This window comes from Notolepis coatsorum (genome assembly GCF_963971535.1).
Source record: "Notolepis coatsorum genome assembly, chromosome: 2".
NCBI classification, from domain to species: Eukaryota; Metazoa; Chordata; class Actinopteri; order Aulopiformes; family Paralepididae; genus Notolepis; species Notolepis coatsorum.
The window spans coordinates 15,219,010-15,242,008 of record NC_140166.1 but is presented as its reverse complement, the minus strand read 5'-3'; the positions used below and the strand labels follow the sequence as shown (position 1 = coordinate 15,242,008).

At 42.3% G+C, this 22,999-nt stretch overlaps 1 protein-coding gene across 2 annotated transcripts in view; it reads left to right on the top strand.

The window, feature by feature from the left end:
• Window positions 1–22,999, top strand: part of ddx31 (DEAD (Asp-Glu-Ala-Asp) box polypeptide 31) — a 64,104-nt gene that overhangs the window by 2,814 nt on the left and 38,291 nt on the right. For both annotated transcript variants that reach the window (XM_084307981.1, XM_084307980.1), the window contains exons 5-12: window positions 76–151; window positions 386–429; window positions 3,779–3,849; window positions 4,115–4,224; window positions 4,662–4,703; window positions 5,723–5,787; window positions 6,311–6,430; window positions 16,938–17,044. In XM_084307981.1, the coding sequence (XP_084164107.1) occupies window positions 76–151; window positions 386–429; window positions 3,779–3,849; window positions 4,115–4,224; window positions 4,662–4,703; window positions 5,723–5,787; window positions 6,311–6,430; window positions 16,938–17,044 (635 nt within the window). The remainder of the gene's footprint in view (window positions 1–75; window positions 152–385; window positions 430–3,778; window positions 3,850–4,114; window positions 4,225–4,661; window positions 4,704–5,722; window positions 5,788–6,310; window positions 6,431–16,937; window positions 17,045–22,999) is intronic.

Below are 22,999 nucleotides of genomic sequence, written 5' to 3'. Positions count from 1 at the left end.
CAGTGTCGTAAGAATATAGTCAGTATTCTCTCTCTATGTCTCTCCCTCTCACTCTCTGTGTCTTTCTCTCTCTAGACCAGCAGTAACCCAGTTGAAGGAGAGAGTTTTCAGCAGTGATTCATTCTCTGATATGGACCTACACCCTCATCTGGTCAGAACACACACACACACACACACACCACACACCACACACCACACACCACACACCACACACCACACACCACACACCACACACACACACACACACACACACACACACACTCACTAATCTGTTCACGCACATGTATGCAGGCACACACACGCATACATAACAACCCTCTTATTATCCAAAGACTATGTGCCTACAGAGTATTCTTGGAGCTGATTGGTTGTCTGTATCCATCAGGTGGCGACTCTCAACAAGGTTCTGAATGTGACGACCATGACCAGGTTAATGTTTACATTAACTTAACCTTACCATGTTATCTGTGTAGACTGCCCATGTATAAGTGTAGACTGATCATGTAGTTACAGACTGACCATGTATCTGTGTATACTGACCATGTATCTGTGTAGACTGACCACATATATGTGTAGACTTACCATGTAGTTACAGACTGATCATACAGTTGTAGACTGACCATATAGTTGTAGAATGACCATGCAGCTATAGATTGACCATGTAGTTGTAGACTAACCATGCATCTGTGTAGACTGATCATGTAGTTCAGGGGTGGCCAACCCGCGGCTCGCGAGCTGCATGTGGCTCTTTGCCCGTCAATGTGTAGCTCTTCCATAAAAAAAAAGAAAAAAAAGGTTTTTATATATATATATTTTTTGTATGTCACTCATTCCATAAGGACGTAGAATAAACATTCACAGATTTTTTTTTAAATGGTCCATTTGCATGTTCTTGGTATCTGACTCTAGGGACATATATGGATCAGTGTCAGAAATAGTGTGTCTGTTACTAGGCTTGAGTAAATTGTAATGAACCAAAGGTGAATATCAATTATATAAAAAAAAAAAAAAAAAAAAAAATCTTTGACTGTTAATAACACCATGCTAAAATTGACCAGACCTGAAAAATCTAAGCAAATGAATAAAGGGAAGATGATTAAACAGGTTTTGTAGATACAGTACTGAATTCTGCCATATTTTTAATAATGTACATTTCTCCACCATTTTTCATCATATTGCAACACCGTTTTTTGCTAGACGTTCACAGAAAGGTAGAGAAACTAACTGCGTTCTGTTTTATGGCAATAACGTTCAGGTTTGTGGGAGATAATCCCAAAAAATAAGAGAAATAAAAAAGTAAATCCAGAAGTCAGATGATTGACAGGGGCTGGCGTGAGCTGGGTAGGGTCGTTTTTCGAAATTCGAAGGCCCTGAGTCTCTTCCTTCAAAAGACTACTCACTTTTGGCTGTGCCACTTCCTCCTGTCAATATGCGCCGGTTTCCGACTCAATGCCCTGAGATTTCTATAATCTTATATTTCACTAATAACAGTTAAAATCATTGGTAAACAAACGTAATGCTGAAAATATACACTTTTACTGTATATTTCGGGCATAAGAGGTTAACCCTGTGAGGCCCAAATTAAAAAGACATTAGCAACTTCAGAGGCCAGAGGGTGGGACATATAAACACATTTACTATCAAACAGCATTGTGAGGCTGAACAACAGGACCAATTGACTATACATGTGCTTAACATTTTTTAAATAAACATTTACAGACTTTTTATTTTTTTAAATGGCTAAACATGATTTTGTAATTTTGCAACCGGGGGTCTCACAAGGTACTCTTAACCCTGTGAGGCCCAAATAAAAAAGACATTAGCAACTTCAGAGGCCAGAGGGTGAGACCTATAAACACATGAAGGGTGCCGTGACTGAAAAAAAAGGTTGAGAAACGCTGGTATGGTGTGGCTCTTTGTGGTACCACAGTAATTTTTGTGGCTCTTAGTCTCTGACTGGTTGGCCACCCCTGATGTAGTTGTAGACTGATCATGTAGTTGTAGACTGATCATGTAGTTGTAGACTGACCATGTATACGTAGACAACTTTGTAATTGACCTATAGCCATGCATTAAAGCATTCCGTCTCCAGACGGATTTCCGTCAATTTGATTGGGGAGATCCGTCCATTTGATTCGCGGTCTGACGGAATTGACTACCTGGTATAATATGATTTGTAGATGCATACACATTTAAACAAAATTGAGCCAATCAGAGGCGCCAAATATGAAGAAAAAAAAATCGCGCCGCGCCAAGCAGAGTCATCACTCAGCGACTCGAGAGACAGGACGCTGCTCGCACTCGCTGCTATACCGATTAGCTAACGTTAGCTTAATAGCGTCGGTTAAATGGAAGGAGTAAGCCGGCCACTAAAAAGAGAACCCACCGCGGGGTTCTCAGATGAAAAGGATGAGCGGGACCACCTAACAAAAGAAAGTTTCGAGAGGAGAGGACGTTTGAAGAGACTGGCTAGGCAGCGCTACTGGGGGCTGTAGTGGTGAGTTAACTTGTTCCGTGTTCCGCAACGATGTCAAAAACAGAAACAACACTTTTGTCATTGTCGTGTTACTTCACAGTACAATACGTGAGTCCCCTGCTGTGGTTGTGAGTAAGTTTATTAGCTTAACTCCGTAGCAACATCACACAGGTGTATCTGTAGACAGTCTCCTCCCCACCGTATATTCTCTCCCCACCGTATATCTTTTTTCTTCCATCCCCATCTAATGTACGGTCTCCTCCCCATCATAATGTATATAATCTCTGTTTGTTAGGATCTATGGGTAACTACTGTATATTTCTCTCCCACCCACCCCCTCCTAATGTACAGTCTCCTCCCCATCATATCATGTATATAATCTCTGTTAGGATATATGGGTAACATTACTGTATATTTGCATATCGTATATGTCACAAATGTAACAGTACTATATACCTGTAGACTGTAGTATCTCCCTATGCCATAAATGTCACTATGAATTGAAAATGGGGGACCCTGATGATGTAAACAAGACAAACGTCTTTCTCTGGTCTGCATCCCCTTAACAATTGTGTGTATTGAGCCATACTGTATTGTACCCATTCTGCAATCTGTTAAATATTGATTGATTGATTGAACATTTTATTAACAGAATTGCAGAATGGGTACAATAGAGTACGGCTCAATACACACAATTGTTAAGGGGATGCAGACCAGAGAAATACTTTTGTCTTGTTTACATCAGGGTCCCCCATTTTCAATTCATCATAACATATATGACACACATGACATACAGATAGACAATACTGCTACATCTATACATTTATGACATACCAGATTTACAAATACAGTATTGTTTGTGATACAAAAATAGTCTAAAAAAGAGAGTATATACATTGGAGGAGGTTGGGTAGGTGGGGTGGTACATTGGAGGTGGTTGGGTAGGCGGGGTGGGGTAACTACATTGGATTATCGACAAAACCTTACTTGGTCCCAAGAAGAGGGTCTTGTGTATTAAATAAAGCCTACAGTCAGGACAGTAGGCTCTACAAGTAGGCTCCCTTAAAACGCTAACGCTATTAAAAAAAATAGTGGAGATTAAAATAAGAATATGACTTGGCCTGAAAAAAAGTTCAGTCAGGAGATTTTTTTTTGCTTTAATCCCTGCCTATAGCTGTGCAGACAGACCATCTAGCTACAGACTAGTGTTGTAGACTGACCCATCGGTGCCCTCTGTCCAGAAACACACTGACCTGTACAGACTTGCCCCTAGACTGACCTCTGTGTGTCTGTTGTGTCTAGTGTCCAGAAACAGACCATCCCTGTCCTGTTGGCTGGGCGAGACGCTGTGGTCAGATCACAGACTGGATCTGGTGAGACACACATGCACACACACACACACATCTGCAGGGAACCATTTTAAAAACGTTCTCTCCATCACATCATGTAATGCAGGTTCAGGCACACTGCATGAAAACAATTCCAAATCTCTTCATCTTTATTTGATCTTATCTGGATCTTTGTTTAAATTATCTGGGATCTCCAATGATACGGGGTCTTTCTGTTTGTCTCCCTGTCCGTCTTTCTAACTGTCTGTCTGTCTGTCTGTCTGTCTGTCTGTCTGTCTGTGTCTCTCAGGTAAGACGTTGGCATATGGTATTCCTCTTGTCCAGTCTCTCCAGGCTGCAGAACCAAAGATTAAGAGAGCAGATGGACCTGTGGCTGTTATCATAGTCCCTACTAGAGAGGTATCTATCTATCTATCTCTATCTCTATCTCTATCTATCTCTATCTCTCTCTCTCTCACATTCGTTCTCTCCCTCTCTCATCATAGGTCTTCACTGTGTGAAGGCAACATGTTTGTGCAAGGCAACATCAGGCTTGACTTAAAACATTACTTTCCTAACTTAGTGAAACTAAATGTAGCAAATTAACACATAGATATAAATGTACTGAATTGTTATTTCTTATTTTATTTCTTATTATATTATATAAAAAAAAAATCATATTATATATATATATATATTTTTTTTTATACCCGATCCAGCTATTTTAGTCATATCAGGGCCGATATCAATATCGGATCCGTGCAACCCTAGTCTCCTGGCAACAGAGTGTCTACAGTACTGCCCTTTCACATGATATTGTTCTCTCTCTCTCTCTCTCTCTCTCTCTCTCTCTCTAGCTCGCCCAGCAGAGCTTCCAGACCTTCCAGAAGTTGCTCAAGGTCAGTTTGACATCAGTAAAACATCCTTCCTATGCTTCCTAACATCCTTCCTATGCTTCCTAACACGCTTTCTTTTTTTTGTATTTTATTTTTTTATTATTTTTTAAACAAACATATAAACAAACATGACAACACACGATAAGATATACAAGCATTAATTGTCAGGGCACATCCAATGAGATCACATTTTAGTTAGTTGTCTTATATAGGATATACCCCTAATACCTGTTATCTAAAAAAACCTACACACATATGCTCCAGCTCGAACCCCCCCCTCCCGGACCCCACCTTGAGAAGTACCTCCACTATCCCTCGCACCTAACCAGACACTACCATTATAAGCTAGCTTTTATTCTCTCCACCACTTCTAACCACATTGACATTTTGGATTCATTGAGACCCAGAATTCTTGCTGTAGATATTTCATGGTAAATTACATCGAGATATGTAAGAAACCAAACTTTACGGCAAATTTTTTTCGGTTGAAACCAGCGTGATGCGATCAGCTTTTTGGCTACTGTGATACCCGATAAAACCAATCTCTTTAGCTGTGGATTTACTGCAAACTCAAAAACATCATTCAATAGTAATACAGAGGGGTGTACAGGTATATTCCAAGATACGAGTTTTGATATTTGTTGGGTCACATCTTTCCAGAATGCCTTAACTGGTGAGCAGTCCCAATACATGTGCATAAATGTCCCTTCGTCCCCCATTTGCACATTGGGTGCATTTGGAATCTTGTTTAAGCCCCTAACACGCTTTCTATGCTTCCTAACATGCTTCCTTTTGTTTGCTTTTTGTTTTATAACCATCAGTTTGCAAGTTGTTTGGAAGAGCATTGTACAAGACAAGGATTAACGTTTACTATAGTTATAGTTCTAGAGTCTGTCACAATGGGTGGTCTGTGACTTACACGTTCTCCCTCTCCCTCCCTCCCTCCCGCTCCCTCCCTCTCTCTCTCTCTCTCTCTCTCTCTCTCTCTCTCTCTCTCTCTCTTCTCTCTCCTCCCTCCCCAGCCGTTTACCTGGATTGTTCCTGGTGTTCTCATGGGAGGAGAGAAAAGAAAGTCGGAGAAAGCCAGGTCTGTTACACATCTTCCTCTTCCTCCTCCTTCTCCATCACTGTGAGGCCCAGAGCTGTACTATATCTTCCTCTTCCTCCATCACTGTGAGGCCCAGAGCTGTACTATATCTTCCTCTTCCTCCATCACTGTGAGGCCCAGAGCTGTACTATATCTTCCTCTTCCTCCATCACTGTGACGCCCAGAGCTGTACTATATCTTCCTCCTCCTCTTCCTCCTCCTTCTCCATCACTGTGACGCCCAGAGCTGTACTATATCTTCCTCCTCCTCTTCCTCCTCTTCCTCCATCACTGTGAGGCCCAGAGCTGTACTATATCTTCCTCCTCCTCTTACTCCTCCTTCTCCATCACTGTGACGCCCATAGCTGTACTATATCTTCTTCCTCCTCTTCCTCCATCACTGTGAGGCCCAGAGCTGTACTATATCTTCATCCTCCTCTTCCTCCTCCTCCATCACTGTGATGCCCAGAGCTGTACTATATCTTCCTCCTCTTCCTCCTCCTCCCTCACTGTGTCTCCTCCAGGCTGCGTAAAGGGATCAACATCCTGGTTTCTACTCCTGGACGTCTGGTGGATCATATCAAGAACACACTGAGTATGGCGTTCAGCGCTGTTCGCTGGCTGATACTGGACGAAGCTGACAGGTACACACACACACACACACAGGGCACGAAATTAGAGCCCGCCACCCACCATCGGCGGGCAGATTTTAGGTTTGGCGAGTGAGACTGAGAGGTCATGTGGCGGGCAACCAAATAGTCATGTAAAATTATTAAAACTGCTGTGTGTTTTGGTCTTACGACAGTCGCCTTTTTTTGCAGCCCCGTCTCTCATGGCGCGTCATCTCGTTGGCTTGTTTACCAACGTCACATCCGCTACTCTTCTTCTGCTCTGTAGTGAGCTAACGTTACGCCCACCTAGCTATCCGCCGATTAGCCAACGTTAGCGTATTAACGTTAAATGTGATACAAATAAGTATGTGGAACCATATTGAAGGAGTAAGCCGGCCGGTAAAAAGAGAACTCAACGCGGCTTTCTCACACGAAAAGGGGGAAGAAGTGGCAGCGAGAGCGGGACCACCTAATAAAAGAAAGTTTAGAGAGGAGTGGACATTTGGAGATGCCGTTAGCGGTGTCTCAAGAGACTGGCTCCAGTATGATGCTGGGGCTGGAGTGATGACTTGTTCTGTGTGCCGCAAGTATGTAAAAAACAGAAACAACACTTTTGTCATTGGGAGTAAATCGTGACCATGAACAGAGCCAGTGTCACATTGGCTGCATGTCTGCGTCCCAGATTACATCGGAGCCTCTCTTTTCAAGACCCTCTGTGGCTAGGCTAACAGCCATGTCAGATCAGACCAGCACAAAAATGAAGATGCTGTTTCAGACTGTACATGCCATTGGAAAGAAGGCAAGACCCTTTACGGACTTCGAGTGGATGTGCGAGTAAGTGAACATGTTTATTCTCTTAAATTAGTATCACTATGACTACTATATGAAACCTGTTAATGAAGCATAATAGACATTTTCTTATGTGACACAAAAATGCGTTTTTTTGGCCGGTAAGAAATATGCTTGGCGGGTCGATTTTTCCCATCTACCCGCCACTGGCCGGTGAGTCAAAAAGTCAATTTCGTGCCCTGCACACACTCACACACTCACACACACACGCACACACTCACACACGCACGCACACACTCAAACACTCACACACTCGCATGCATACACACTCACACACACACGCACGCAAGGATTGCTCTCAATTGGTGATCGGCGGTCAAACCCACACAGTGAATTACCTTTACTTAACTTTGCTCTCTCTCTGATTGGCTGATGTGTGACTGGGCTAGAGGAGGGCTCTCTCTGATTGGCTGATGTGTGACTGGGCTGTAGAGGAGGGCTGTCGGAATTAATTTCAATATTCGAATTTCATTTGAAAAAAGAAATAGAAATATATAGAACACAGATACAAAGTGTTAGTCGAACATTGGCATTGTCAATATCTGGAGCTCACATTTGAACCATTTCCTCCTGCACCCACACCCCTCATATATACATACCGGTATGACCTTTTATTTGACCACTGTGAGGTGCATAGATGTTTGGCAAGGGGATTGGGTTTCTTCATTGAGCGTTTATCCTTATCATTAGGGCACAAGTTACTTGTGTTTTATTATTCATATTTGAATGGTATTCATATTTTATATTCCTAATTGAATGGTATTCGTAGGGACAATTGACAGCCCTACTGTAGAGATACATACAACTAGCTAGCTCAGTCTCCTTATTCTTAGCTAGCCCAGTCTTCTTATTCTTGGCTGGTTCAGTCTTCTTATTCTTAGCTAGCTCAGACTTCGTATTATTAGCTAGTTCAGTCTTCTTATTCTTAGCTAACTCAGTCTAGAGGCTGACATGTGAGTGGATTTTGACTCCCGCTCCTTCCCACTCCCACAGAAATAATCCCATACCATCCCAATCCCAAGTGAGAGTTTCGAAAAAATCCCACTCCCTCCCACTCCCACAGAGGACTGATCCCAATCCCGTCCCAATCCCGAGCCAAACTTTTATAGAATCCCACTCCCGTTTACCAATCCTGCTCCGTTTTTCTTCCTCAGTATAAAATATGCAGTACATGGGTCACACTCACATCATGTCTGTAGGGCTGTATGCAGTGCCATGTTTGGCTGTCATTTTCATGCTGACAAGTTGACGTCACACAGCCAGACATGTTACGTGTAAGGAATTATGGGATTTGGTGTTGGATCATGGATGTATTGACTCTACAAGGGATGGGAATCACCAGTTTCATCACGATACGATACGATATAGATTCTTTGTACAACGATACGATATTTGCCAATATCACAAAGTCTGCCACGATACGATACGATGCAGGTGCCTGCAATCGATATGAGACGATATCATAAGCCCATTTAACACAATCAGTAACATTTAGATCAACTCAAAAAAGGTAACGAAAATATAATTTGAAAAAAATAGATTTAGCTCTTCCAGACATTTAAATGAAAAACAATCTATTGTTTTTAATACAAATAGACCTCCTGTTCACTGTAAAATGCCACGTTTTGATATATTGAGCTTTAAACTTGAAATAACTGTTTCATTTTTTGGAACTCAAAACACACAACCTAAAACCCCTCCCTACCTCCCTCTCCCAAACAGTTCCTAATTTTTTTTTATGTTGCATGATCATGTATACATTTATTATGTATTATATTTGTTATGTTTAAATATCAACATTATCTGGCCATCCTCAGTAAATACTATCAAACTCCTTTGACCTCACCTACTTAAAATCATTGACGTAGAGCAGGGGTGTCAAACTCATTTTCACAGAGGGCCACATCAGCATTATGGTTGCCCTCAAAGGGCCAAAGACCGTATAAATGTTAATGTAATGTCAAATAAATGTAGCTACACATTTACATATTGTTAAACATGGTGTTTCTGTATTTATTACTTATTCAAGTTATACATATTGCATATTCATTTGCATAAATGTAAAAATATATGTTAGCTTATGTTATTTTAACAAATAATTTTAGTTTATCAGAACCCCATATTACTCCACCAATCAATGATCAAACCATTCAAGTAAATAACAAAGAAGAATATCATCAAATACAAGCTATGACATTAAGTTTGTTCAAAACCTTTTTGTCACAGTCAAGAGGGGCAGAACTAACAACTGTGAGCTGCAAAGAACACGTGGGACAGATGTAGCAGATGTTACAAAAACAAATGGCTGCACACAACCTTGCAGAGGCCATACATCCAACTAATGGAAGATAGTTTAATTAACTTTAATTAACAGATTGCAGAATGGGTACAGTACAGTACAGCTCAATACACACAATTGTTAAGGGGATGCAGACCAGAGAAAGACTTTCGACTTGTTTACATCAGTGTCCCCCATTTTCAATTCGTAATGAAATTGCTATTATGTGTCTGCATGAACACACAACTGTAACTGTACTCAAAAATAACAAAATAAGAGTTGTCTCAGTTCACAACTATATTGGTCAAGTTTTGGGTGGGACTTGTTTGCGTCCCTACAGCTTCTTATTCAATTGAGCGAGATGCTCGGTTATGTCACACAGCCAGTTTGCATCTGACAGTTCAGACAATATTTCTTCAACCCTTTGTTACCTATTCCGCCTGGATCTTTTTTGTATTTTGGGCTGTAAAATTGTCAAAGAATGTCTGAGGAGTAAGTGCTTTTGGCTTTTTTCCTTTGTTACCTCAGATGTTCAACATACATGTATGTGTAAGAATGTGTAATAACTAAGGCTGTCAAAGTTAAAGCTTTATTAACGCATTAACCCACAATTATTTTAACACTGCTATTTTTTTAACCCAATATTAATGTAAAAAAAAGCTCTTGGGGGGCCACATCAAATGACGTGGCGGGCCGGATTTGGCCCGCGGGCCGTGAGTTTGACACCTATGACGTAGAGAGAGGGACAGAGAGAGGCTGAGGCTCCCCCGCCCCCTCCCTTTCCTCACTGTTTTCTCTGCCTCTGAGCCGGGTTAGCTTAGCTTAGTTACCGGTAGCAGCTAACTAGTTAGTTTTGGTGAGGACTGAGGATGCAAAGCATATAAGATGCATTGGAAGTGTTGCAGGGGAAAAACAGGCAGGGACTTATTTCCTGGTCGCAAAATGCGGCTATGCTGCCGGAGCTGCGCTTGGGAGGAAATGACTGAGACTTGCCACAGGATTTTCAAAATAAGAGTATCGATATGAACCGAATGCCTATCGCACGGGTGCTAGTGCAGTAAATTCATTCATCGCACAGACCGATTTTTTCATAGCACGCTGTACAGCCCTGATGTCTGCCTTAGTTAAATATAAAACCACCAAACATTTACATTAGTGATGCACCGATGTATCACTCCCGTCCAAATCCTGTTGATTTTGTTGTCATAGTTCCCACTCCCTTCTGCTCCCGTTGACTTTTACTCCCGGTCCTGCCCAATCACGGGATTCAAAGTGAAATTGACTCCCATCCCGTGGGACCCGCGGGAATCCCGAAAAGATATCACCCTCTAGCTCAGTCTTCTTATTATTCTTAGCTAGCTCAGTGTTCTTATTCTTAGCTAGCTGCTAGCTCAGTCATCTTATTCCTAGCTAGTTCAGTCTTCTTATTCTTAGGTAGCTTAGTCTTCTTATTCTTAGCTAGCACAGTGTTCTTATTCTTAGCTAACTGCTAGCTCAGTCATCTTATTCCTAGTTAGTTCAGTCTTATTATTCTTAGCTAGTTCAGTCTTCTTATTCTTAGCTAGCCCAGTCTTATTATTCTTAGCTAGCCCTGTCTTCTTATTCTTAGCTAGCTCAGTCATATTCTTAGCTAGCCCATCTCCTTTTTCTTAGCTAGCCCTGTCTTCTTATTCTTAGTTAGTTCAGTCTTATTATTCTTAGCTAGCCCTGTCTTCTTATTCTTAGCTAGCTCAGTCTTATTCTTAGCTAGCCCGTCTTCGTATTCTTAGCTAGCCCTGTCTTCTTATTCTTAGCTAGCTCAGTCATATTCTTAGCTATCTCAGTCTTCTTATTCTTATCTAGCTCAGTCTTCTTATTCTTAGCTAGTTCAGTCTTCTCATTCTTAGGTAGCTCAGTCTTATTCTTAGGTAGCTCAGTCTTCTCATTCTTAGCTAGTTCAGTCTTCTCATTCTTAGGTCGCTCAGTCTTCTCAAGTTCAAGTTCTTTATTTGTCAAATACACAACAATACAGGGGCATTGCAGGTAATGACATTTTTGTGTTTCGAGCTCCGACTCAACAGTGCACAAGTAAGAAACAACAATGAATGTAAGAATGGTAACAATAAGTAGTAGGAGTAAGATCAAATAAAATATAAAAGGAGGTAAGATCAAATAAAATAGTCAATTATTTACATAACATGTCTTGCATTGTATGTGCATATTAAGGTGCGTGTGTATGTGTGTGTGTTCAAGAGTTTTTAATAGAGCTATCTCCTGTTCTTGTCCTTGTTCAGGAGTCTTGTGGCTTCTTCTTATTCCAAGATAGTGTCCGACTGTCCGTATTGTTTTATGTTTTATTTTCAAGTAAGGATGCAGCCACTGCAGTTAGAACTGTAACATGTCGTGCGGCTGGGTAGCGCAGCGGACTAAGCGTCTGTCTACCACCGCAGAGACAGTGGGATCGAATCCAGCTGCGGTACCTCCGGCTTGGTCGACCGTCCATACTGACACAATTGGCAGTGTTAGAGGGTGGGAAAGCCGGTGGGGTGGGTCCTGGTCGTTGTAAACAGCGACTCCTACAGTTCGGTCGGGGCGCCTGCACAGCAAGGGAAGGATCTGGGCGAGGTAGTGTGACCCTTCCACACGTTACACTTCCCCAGTGAGAGTCCGCGCTGCCAGGTGAAAAGAAGTGGTGGGCTGACTAACGTCACGGTGGCCAAATGCGTCCACATTTTTATAGGATTCTATCACATTTTCATAACAATAGCGAATATTACTTACCCTGCGCCGTTTTCATTGAGGTTTCTTACAAATTAACGATGTTTTATTTGTCCTATATATGCGGATAACATTTAAAATCTTAAAATTGTTGTTTCCCTTTAGACAACAAACATAATGCTAATGATGCACTTTTGTTAAGATAATTAGTTTACCATTCGCGGTCACTGTACTGAGGTCGCATTAATAGTTTACCGCTGTTCAGATCGCGTCAAAGAATAGACGCGTCCCAGTGACCTGTGACCTGTGCTAAAGGTCTTGGGAAATGTATTCATGTAGTTTTCAACATTTTCACCTTTTAATTTTAAACCAATGCTGCCATCTACTGACAACAGAAAGTGTTGTGTATCGTGTATGTGTATCAACTTGAGAGGCACTTCCATAAACATCGTTGCCAAAAACCCGTTCTAGAGATTCCCACTTTTTACTGGGAATGGGGCGTGGCCGAATTAGGTCCGAGACAATAAGAGTGACACATGTGTCGGAGGAAGCATGTGATAGTCTCCGCCCTCCCAGATTGACGGTAGGGGGTAGAGTGCGCAACGACCAGGAAGGGGATTGGGAATTGGCATAACGACTAACATTGGGATGGGAGAAAAACGGAAAAAGGAGGGGGAAAAAGATAATAATAAATAAATAAAAAAGAACTAACATGTAACACTGTGTGTCTCCGGACTCTGGACCTGCAGTTAGAACTGTAACATGTAACACTGTCTCAGGACTCTGGACCTGCAGTTAGAACTGTAACATGTAACATTGTGTGTCTGGACCTGCAGTTAGAACTGTAACATGTAACATTGTGTGTCTGGACCTGCAGTTAGAACTGTAACATGTAACACTGTGTGTCTCAGGACCTGCAGTTAGAACTGTAACATGTAACACTGTTAGCGATGCACCGATGTGAAAATGGTAACCGATAACCGATATTAATATTGCTGTTCTGGCCGATACCGATATTTACCGATGTCGATATCTCTGTATAGAAAACACTTTTTTATGATAATCAAATAAAGAGCTATTTTCCAAAACGCATACTTTTTTTTACTTTTGTAACTTATTTTCAGAAATTACTGATATATTGAAACTATTTAAAGTGGAGATGAAGCAGTGAACAATGTGATCCTAGTTTGTTTGTTGTGTACCTTGTGTAAGACAGGGTTCTATAATCAAATGTGAAATCTATCTTATTTGTCTGAAAAATCAAATATAATATCCCTGTTTTCAACATGGGCGCCGCCATTTTGTTGCTGACGTCATGGCTGACGTCATGGGGCTTGTTTGGTGTATACACTGCTGGTTAGCTGCCTATAGTGAATGGGTCAGTCAGTAAATAAAATGTTGCCTACAAAACAACGGGACCGCTGTGGTTCTGTTTGTATTGCTCCTGGCTGTTCAAACTAATTTTACCATGTGAGAGAGAGGAAAGTTGGTTAATTTCCACAAACTACCAGTGAAAAAAACAGTGTTGTTGGCATGTTGGCTCAGGCTGGCTGCACTCAGGCGGCGTGATCAGCCTGTTGGACAGGGAATGAAGATCCCCAGAGAACACTTCATTGCCTCGGATTATGTTGTTGGGGGTGGAAGGTTTGTCCAGAAGACCACTAATCAGCTGAAGCCTGATGCGGTTCCCTCGGTCTTCGACAGACAGACCGGCGTTAGCTCTCGGGAGCGATGGCTAGCTAGTTAGCACCAGCCGGGGACCGGCGTTAGCTCTCGGGAGCGATGGCTAGCTAGTTAGCACCAGCCGGGGACCGGCGTTAGCAACCGGGAGCGTCGCGGAGCATTCAGCCTGCTGGCTACCTAGATCCACTTCAACCAGCGTCGCGGAGCATTCAGCCTGCTGGCTACCTAGATCCACTTCAACCAGCCGAGCGTCGGGAGCTCCAGCAGCTTGTCGATGTGCTAATAGCCTGGAGCCAGCTACCGTTAGCTTGCCGAGGCTCCAGCACACCGACAAGCTGTGTAGCCAGCTACCGTTAGTGTAACTGAGGGGTACAATTCCCTGACTGTATTGAGAGTATGGTATCATTAAACCACTACTTAGTTATGTACTTTAATTACTGGCCATACAGTACATGGTATATCTGGTGAACACCCACACAAGAATACGGCAATGACAAAGAAAGTTCTAGTTAGAGGTATTTATTATTAGAGCAGCAACGGTAGGTTACAGATTGAGAATTATGATTGCGCTTGTAAGGCGAAGAACACTTAAAGTAGGTCAAGAGCGTAAGTCCATAAGAATAGTAAGATGGGTATAACTGACGCCACCTGTAGCATAAGAATTACATAAGGCACACTCGTAGTCAGCTGGAGACACTAGGGGGTTCCCTCCGGTTGTAAGCCGGCAGGGTAGAGGAATGTTCGGGAGCAAAGTCTGGATCAACGCGGAATAACGAGGCTCCAGATACAGGAGCCAGTGCAATACTCCCTTGGTCCGTAGACAAAGCAACAGCTATACTCCAGTATGCACGACAGCATGGATGAAAGCTAGCCAGCCTCTGTGGTCCTAGAGGCGGGCTCGATGGTGCTCCTCACAGGGTAGATCCCACACAGCAGTGGGGTAGACGGTTCTCTGCTCCAGCAGCCACAGTACCAAAGCAATATAATCCAGCCGGAAAAGGCTCTGCATTCGCCGGTGTAGGTTCTCCGGTGTACATATCCAACGGTTCTCGTCTAGGACTCCTCGGGTGGTGGCGCGAGTTTAGGCCGCCCAGCCTGGATAAGTGCACTAGCTAGAGGTACGACGAACCGGTGGTAATGATGGTCACGGAGAACGGTAGCCGCACGATACACTATAAATAATAGACTATTACTTCACAATAGAATAAGTCGAACTCGACGATACAGCGTTAAACTCTGACACTTTAGCTATCTATTCGCACACGGTTCTCAAGGCTCTATTCAGGGGCAAAGAGGCCCACTTCACGGCACGTTGTATCGTGGTGAAGGCTTCAACTTTTAGGATAAGACTACTGCTGTATCCACCTGCGACGTATTTATACGTAAGGTGAATAATCTAGTGCCAACCTCAGTTCTGTCTCGTATTACTGCGCAAACCTGGACATGTTGAGACATGCCTTGGCGGTGGCTTTGAACTTGCCATTGGGGGTATGGCCGTTGGCGCCTAGGGGTCGCTGTCCAATAGGAGAACGAATATTATGGTCTGGCTTGTACCTAGGTAAAGGGATATTCCGTGTATATATACAAAGAATATACAAGGGATATCAGACGATATACAAATATTATACAAGGTATCTCAAGTAATAAATATATATATTTGGTTTAATCTGACCCTTTGTAACAGTTAGCTTGCCGAGGCTCCAGCACACCGACAAGCTGTGTAGCCAGCTACCGTTAGCTTGCCGAGGCTATTAGCACACCGACAAGCTGTGTAGCCAGCTACCGTTAGCTTGCCGAGGCTATTAGCACACCGACAAGCTGTGTAGCCAGCTACCGTTAGCTTGCCGAGGCTATTAGCACACCGACAAGCTGTGTAGCCAGCAGGCTGAATGCTCCGCGACGCTGGTTGAAGTGGATCTAGGTAGCCAGCAGGCTGAATGCTCCGCGACGCTCCCGGTTGCTAACGCCGGTCCCCGGCTGGTGCTAACTAGCTAGCCATCGCTCCCGAGAGCTAACGCCGGTCCCCGGCTGGTGCTAACTAGCTAGCCATCACTCCCGAGAGCTAACGCCGGTCTGTCTGTCGAAGACCGAGGGAACCGCATCAGGCTTCAGCTGATTAGTGGTCTTCTGGACAAACCTTCCACCCCCAACAACATAATCCGAGGCAATGAAGTGTTCTCTGGGATCTTCATTCCCTGTCCAACAGGCTGATCACGCCGCCTGAGTGCAGCCAGCTTGAGCCAACATGCCAACAACACTGTTTTTTTCACTGGTAGTTTGTGGAAATTAACCAACTTTCCTCTCTCTCACATGGTAAAATTAGTTTGAACAGCCAGGAGCAATACAAACAGAACCACTGCGGTCCCGTTGTTTTGTAGGCAACATTTTATTTACTGACTGACCCATTCACTATAGGCAGCTAACCAGCAGTGTATACACCAAACAAGCCCCATGACGTCAGCAACAAAATGGCCGCGCCCATAATGATAAATGCTTCAAAAATGCACATAACAAATCGTTTTTTCTTAGAAACTGCTTATTTTTATAACGTGATTTTTTCTGTGGCTTATCTAAATACTAATGTGATGCTATGAATATGTATTTATCGCACTGCTTCATCTCCACTTTAAGGCCAAACATGTAAAAAGAAGAAAAAAAAGATAAAAAAAACATTTTTTTTTTTTTTTTTTTTTATAATATCGGCCCTATCTTGATATCGGACCGATACCGATGTGTAAAAAAACGGCCATATCGGCCGATATTATATCGGCGGCCGATATATCGTGCATCACTAAACACTGTGTGTCTCAGGACCTGCAGTTAGAACTGTAACATGTAACACTGCGTGTCTCAGGACTCTGGACCTGCAGTTAGAACTGTAACATGTAACACTGTGTGTCTCAGGACCTGCAGTTAGAACTATAACATGTAACACTGTGTGTCTCAGGACCTGCAGTTAGAACTGTAACATGTAACACTGTGTGTCTCAGGACCTGCAGTTAGAACTGTAACATGTAACACTGTGTGTCTCAGGACTCTGGACCTGGGCTTTGAAAAGGACCTGACGGTGATTCTGAACTCTCTGAACTCAACTGGACCTGAGAGGCAGAACGTCCTCCTGTCAGCTACACTCAACACTGGTCTGTCTGTCTCTATCTCTCTACCTGTCTCTCTACCTGTCTGTCTGTCTGTCTGTCTGTCTGTCTGTCTGGCTGGCTGTCTGTCTGTCTGTCTGTCTGTCTGTCTGTCTGTCTGTCTCTACCTCTCTACCTCTCTACCTGTCTGTCTGTTTCTATCCATCTGTTTCTGCCTGTCTGTCTCTACCTGTCTGTCTGTTTCTACCTGTCTGTTTCTACCTGTCTGCCTGTCTGTTTCTACCCATCTGCCTGTCTGTCTCTACCTTTCTGTCTGTCTGTCTATTATCCAACTCTAGGAGTGCCAAGGTTCCTCTTTAATGTACCGTAAATCCTCAAATATAGGACGGGTCTTCTATTTACCTCAGCTGCAAAGAGCACCAGGCCTTTATTAGAGAGAGGCTTATATAATAGGCAGGCCTTAATTTAAAAAAATGACACTCATGGACATAATTCCTTCATTTTCAGACTTGTATTGCATTATTATTATTATTAATATATTTTTTAATACGTACATTGTCTGTCTACATCTATTTAGACTAGCATTGGTATTTAAATATTGAGTGCAGTTGAGTAATTGTGGGATTAACGTAATTCACACACTGAAGTTGGAACTGTCTATACTAGGTTGTGGGGTCCGGGGACGGTTTAGCGTGTGGTACCTTCTCGACTTCCTCAGTCGAATCGAGTTGTTGACATGCAGTAGCTTTAGCTACTAACGTTATCATAGCATCATGGTCTGTAATGTGTCAACTGGACAACGCCAGCCTCGTCTGCCAATGCCATATAGATAGAGAACGTTAACGTTTGCAAACGAAGTCAACGTCATCCAGCTGACACAACAGATCTAGATATGACAACGTTAGCTAGCGCTAAAGCTAACCAGAGGGAAACATTAATGTACGGTAGTCAGTGTAGCGGGAGGCAGCACTTGATTTCCATTGGCAAGAGTTTATCTCATTCTATATCACGGCACGAAAAATAAAAATAATACTTTTTTTTGCGACCTTATATTAGAGACCGGCCTGTGTTTGTCTAAATGCATCAACACCCCCAGCCATTTTAAGAGGCCCCTCCTTTATTGGAGGTCCCTCCTCTATTTGAGGATTTACGGTATTTAACGTCAGATGCTGAAAAACATGGCTTGTAAACATGTGAATAAGATGTACAGGAGTTGGTACAGATCATATGTCTGATGGGACAGAACCAGTCTACCAGGCCTCAGCTGTGGCTGCAGAACAAAGTACCAGGCCTCAGCTGTGGCTGTAGAACAAAGTACCAGGCCTCAGCTGTGGCTTTAGACCAAAGTACCAGGGCCCTCATTTATCAATGTTGCGTAGAAAGTGTTCTATTTCCGTTCCTACGCACGGAATTTAGAATGTGTGTACGCACAGAAATATCGGGATTTATCAACCGTGCGTACACGGGTCCTAAGCACACTCCGTATTGATAAATACCATTTGTTCTTACCATCAATGCCCGTGCATGATTATCCATATATGGTAATGAAACACCCCCCATGGGATGTGCAATAATGGACTAACCCGAGCAAACTCTGAGAAACTCCACTGAGAGTGAGATTGTTCACGGAGGCACTGTCGAACCAAGAAAACACTGTTATGGGAGAAATAAAAGGCGGACTTGTACACGGTGATGTCAGATATCAACGACTCCCTAAGACCATTGCTGCAATTCTGCCTGGACAGCTCAAAATACTAATAAAGACCGTTAACCACTGTTTGGCGTTGGTGTGTCATTCTAACCATGCTGGAATATGAATGCCTTTATAGTTTAGTTCGATTGGCTACTGGGTATAATATGATTTGTAGAGGCATACAATCTATTTTGTTGTCGGTATTAGGTAGCCTATATGAATTACATATAATAGCATAGCCTACATTATGCAACAGTAACTTGCGCATATATAATAGCACATGGCACAGCCCTGCGAAGCCTGCACAGTAAACAAACTTGATCGTCAATCTAGCTGTTGTATCTTTACGCTTATGCAAACATTAAATAATATGTATAGGCTATAGGCCGTCGTTTTGCATTAATAGCCTATATTCTCAAATGGCATTTAATGGCTATCCGCTGTGGGCTAAATCTCCTCGCTGACGACCAGTATACCTTATATCATATCATATTCCTATATGTCTCCCAGGAATCGTGGGGCTCTGGGGAATAAAGGTTGGGAAGACCCTGCCTATCCTTTATAATGTTATAGGCTATTTCATTTACAGTTTACTCTATCAGCCTACCCAGCATGTAATACGTTCTTTGTTAGAACTCAACTCGTTATTATTTTGCGCATAGATTGCAGAAATACGGGAACGTTTTGATTTATATTTAAAGGAAAACTCCAACATTTTGGGAAATTAGCTTATTTAACATCTTCCCTGGAGTTAGACAAGAAGATACATACCTTTTTTGTCTCTGTGCGTGCATTTAGCTTTGGGAACAGTTGCTCCGTTAGATTTGTACTACTACTAACTACTGGACGCTCGGAGCTAACCGGAGCCAACACAGAACAGGATGGTAAAGCAAATAATTATAATTACTTACTTTCTGGGGTTTTCAAAATAAAAGTGTGACGTTTATAGCAGCGGAAAACATTTATTTTGTACATTATCGAACGTTAACACGAACCTAAACTAACGTTACAACTAACCTAAAGTTAGTTTAGGTTCGTGTTAACGTTAGATAATGTACAAAATAAACGTTTTCCGCTGCTATAAACGTCGCACTTTTATTTTGAAAACCCCAGAAAGTAGGTCATTATATTTGCTTTACCATCCTGTTCTGTGTTGGCTCCGGTTAGCTCCGAGCGTCCAGTAGTTAGTAGTATATTATCAATACCAGCCATTGGATTACTGTTTTCTAAATTGGGGAGGCTTTTAATCGTCAAGGTAAGAGGATTTTAAGTCATGGTATCCATAAACTTCAATCGGTTCGGATCCTTTGAAGGAATGAGAATATCAACAAACCTGTAGGGAACGTCAGGCTACTGTCCTCCCTCACTTCCAGTGATTAAGCTAAGCTATGCTAACGGAGCGACTGTTCCCAAAGCTAAATGCACGCACAGAGACAAAAAAGGTATGTATCTTCTTGTCTAACTCCAGGGAAGATGTTAAATAAGCTAATTTCCCAAAATGTTGGAGTTTTCCTTTAACACATTAACTGCCACGCTTATATCCATCAATGTTTGAAAACTGCCAGCACTGTAAGTCTATGGAGATGTTCACCTTCTTTGCAGGGCTATAACTTTTTAAATTGTATTGCTAAATTGACATTACTATGGCCCATTCAACATCGATTATCTATCGTTCAGGATGTAGGAACGTTTTACCTTTGCATTCACACATTCATACGAAAATACCGTCTAGAATATATATATGTTTTTATCGTTTTCTGCAGTAATTCCTAGAACGTGAGATATAGGCATAAATGCATATATTAGATTATCAAATGCCGTTTGATACCGATCGACGCTATATAAAAAATTTCAACTGTACATTGTCCTAAACGTTATGACTGATCGTGCCCGGGTGAATGGGGCGGGGGGGGGGGTCGTTTATAATTCCGTGATCGTCGTTAAATGCTTCATGTAGTATGGGTGATATATAGATCAGAGCAGTTTGTATGGATAATAATAATCAAAAATGCTGAAACTCACGGCAGCTTCCTCTTAGCGATGGGGGATGATACTGGAGCAAACAGATCCCAGTTATGTTATGGGGATCGAGGCGATCCATTTCCGGTTTGTATAATACTAATATACTCCCAAATCATGTCGATTATTGAGTTATGGCAACGATCCATATCCACGGTGTGTGTCTTGAGTCCCGCAATGATAAACGAGTGGCCGGGCGGATTTAGGGGACGGACCGAGCTCCAACGAGCATATCCGGTTTGGCAACTCACCGATCAGCCACCAGGTGGCAGTATTGAAGCATTGCAGAGTTGTGCTGGCTCAGACAGCATCTGACAAGGCTCCGTGAGTGAAATATGAATACCATACATGGCGAAAAATATGATCAGAATAACGTCGTACGCCGTGATCTGGCAGAATTCGCATGAACTTGAAACCCGTTGTATGACGTTTCTGGCGGAGAAAGTGTTAAAAGGCTTTGACATTGTAAAACGAAATAAGTGGAATTTCGAAGTTATGTAAGCAGAATACAAGTCATATCACCCACACGATATATGCTACCTGTATATCCAGAGCATGTATGCTTTTCATTAATTTAAGACACATTTATTGCAAGGGTTTTGTAATACACATAAACTCAACAAATAACCTCTGTTCTTGTTGCAATGCGTTTTTAATTCTTTCTTATACAGTAGGAAGGGGGAAGAACACTATATTGTGCGTGTTCATATGACTTGTATTCTGCTTACAGCTTCGAAATTCCACTTATTTTGTTTAACAATGGCAAAGCCTTTTAAATATAATCAAAACGTTCCCGTATTTCTGCAATCTATGCGCAAAATAATAACGAGTTGAGTTACGCGGAGCGCAGTCAGTACACCCCGTATATTCCGATAACGCTATATATAAACCATGCTGCATTCATTCAGAAAGAAAGACCTATTATTCCAAATGCTATTTATAGGGTTTTGACCATAATTACACTACTGTCGCTGTTTTACAATTAACTATAATGAATTACGGGGGTCATACAGAACACGTCAGTCAAACTAATGAACAAAAGCTTATTTCCGCATTGAAACTAATGCATGAAACTGATGAAAGCATATGCCGTCCGTCTGCAGTATCCATATTCTACCGCCGGGCGCCAGGTACGCACGGTCAGAGCTGAGCGTAGATATACGCACAAAGTCGAGCACACGTTCAAAGTCCCACACTTTGCTTAGAAATAATCGTACGCACGGGTTACGCACATATCTGCGTACGCAATGTTGATAAATGAGGGCCCAGGCCTCAGCTGTGGCTGTAGACCAGTGGTGCAGCTCAGACTTGGTCAACAGCCTCATGGTCCTAAACGTGCCCTTAGTGGCTTTGAAGAAGAATACAAAGTGACGAGCAACATCCTTGATTGAAGAGCTGGTGGTTTAATGTTCGCGGTGGGGAGCTCACTGTGAGCTGTACCTCCTGGTGAGGAGCTGGTAGTTTAATGCTCACTGTGAGCTGTACCTCTCTATGAGGAGTTGGGTGTCTCCACCTTCACCCGGAGAAAGACGGATTAAATAGGAAAAGAGACAATGGACTTCTACAGCGGTTATGAGGACAACAGATGGTAATGAGATAAAACCACGTTAGTAACCAGAATGTCTTTTCCTTGTCTACAGGGTTAAAGGGATAGTTTGGATTTTTAGACATTAAATTACGTGAAATATTTGCTAGTAGTTTAGCTGATGTAATTCCATTAGTTTAGTCCCGTGGTCGGAGTTCTGGCCAGTTTCTGAGCAAAGATGCATTCATTCAATCTTTTATTTCAACTTGAAAATTCATCGAGGGCACAACCTCATTTCCAATGATGTCAAGCATACAAACATAATAATAAATACATGATATATACAATAAGAAATACAATATACAATAAGTGCAATCATAATAAAAATGTGTCAAATAAATTAAAACAATTACAGATTTTGGTGGAATTATTGGTGATTAAGGATTTCAACTGTTTTATGTTGTTCTGTGTCAGGAGCACAGAAGCCAAAAGCAAAGTTCAGTACAGACTCTAGGTGCTTTAAGTGTGAGAGCCATTCATTGGAACGTGTACTATAGGCTCCAGACGTCCCCTCCAACAGAGAAGTAAGATAAATTGGGCCATTTTAACTTATTTTTTACTGTTTTTTTGTATCCGTAAATGACTGTAGCTGCATATATACCTGTTCGCCGACGACGTCATAACAAATATGCGTGACCTGAGGCAGAAAGGAACATAATCCTGGTCAGAACAACGGGGCAGACTACAATATATTTGCATTTGT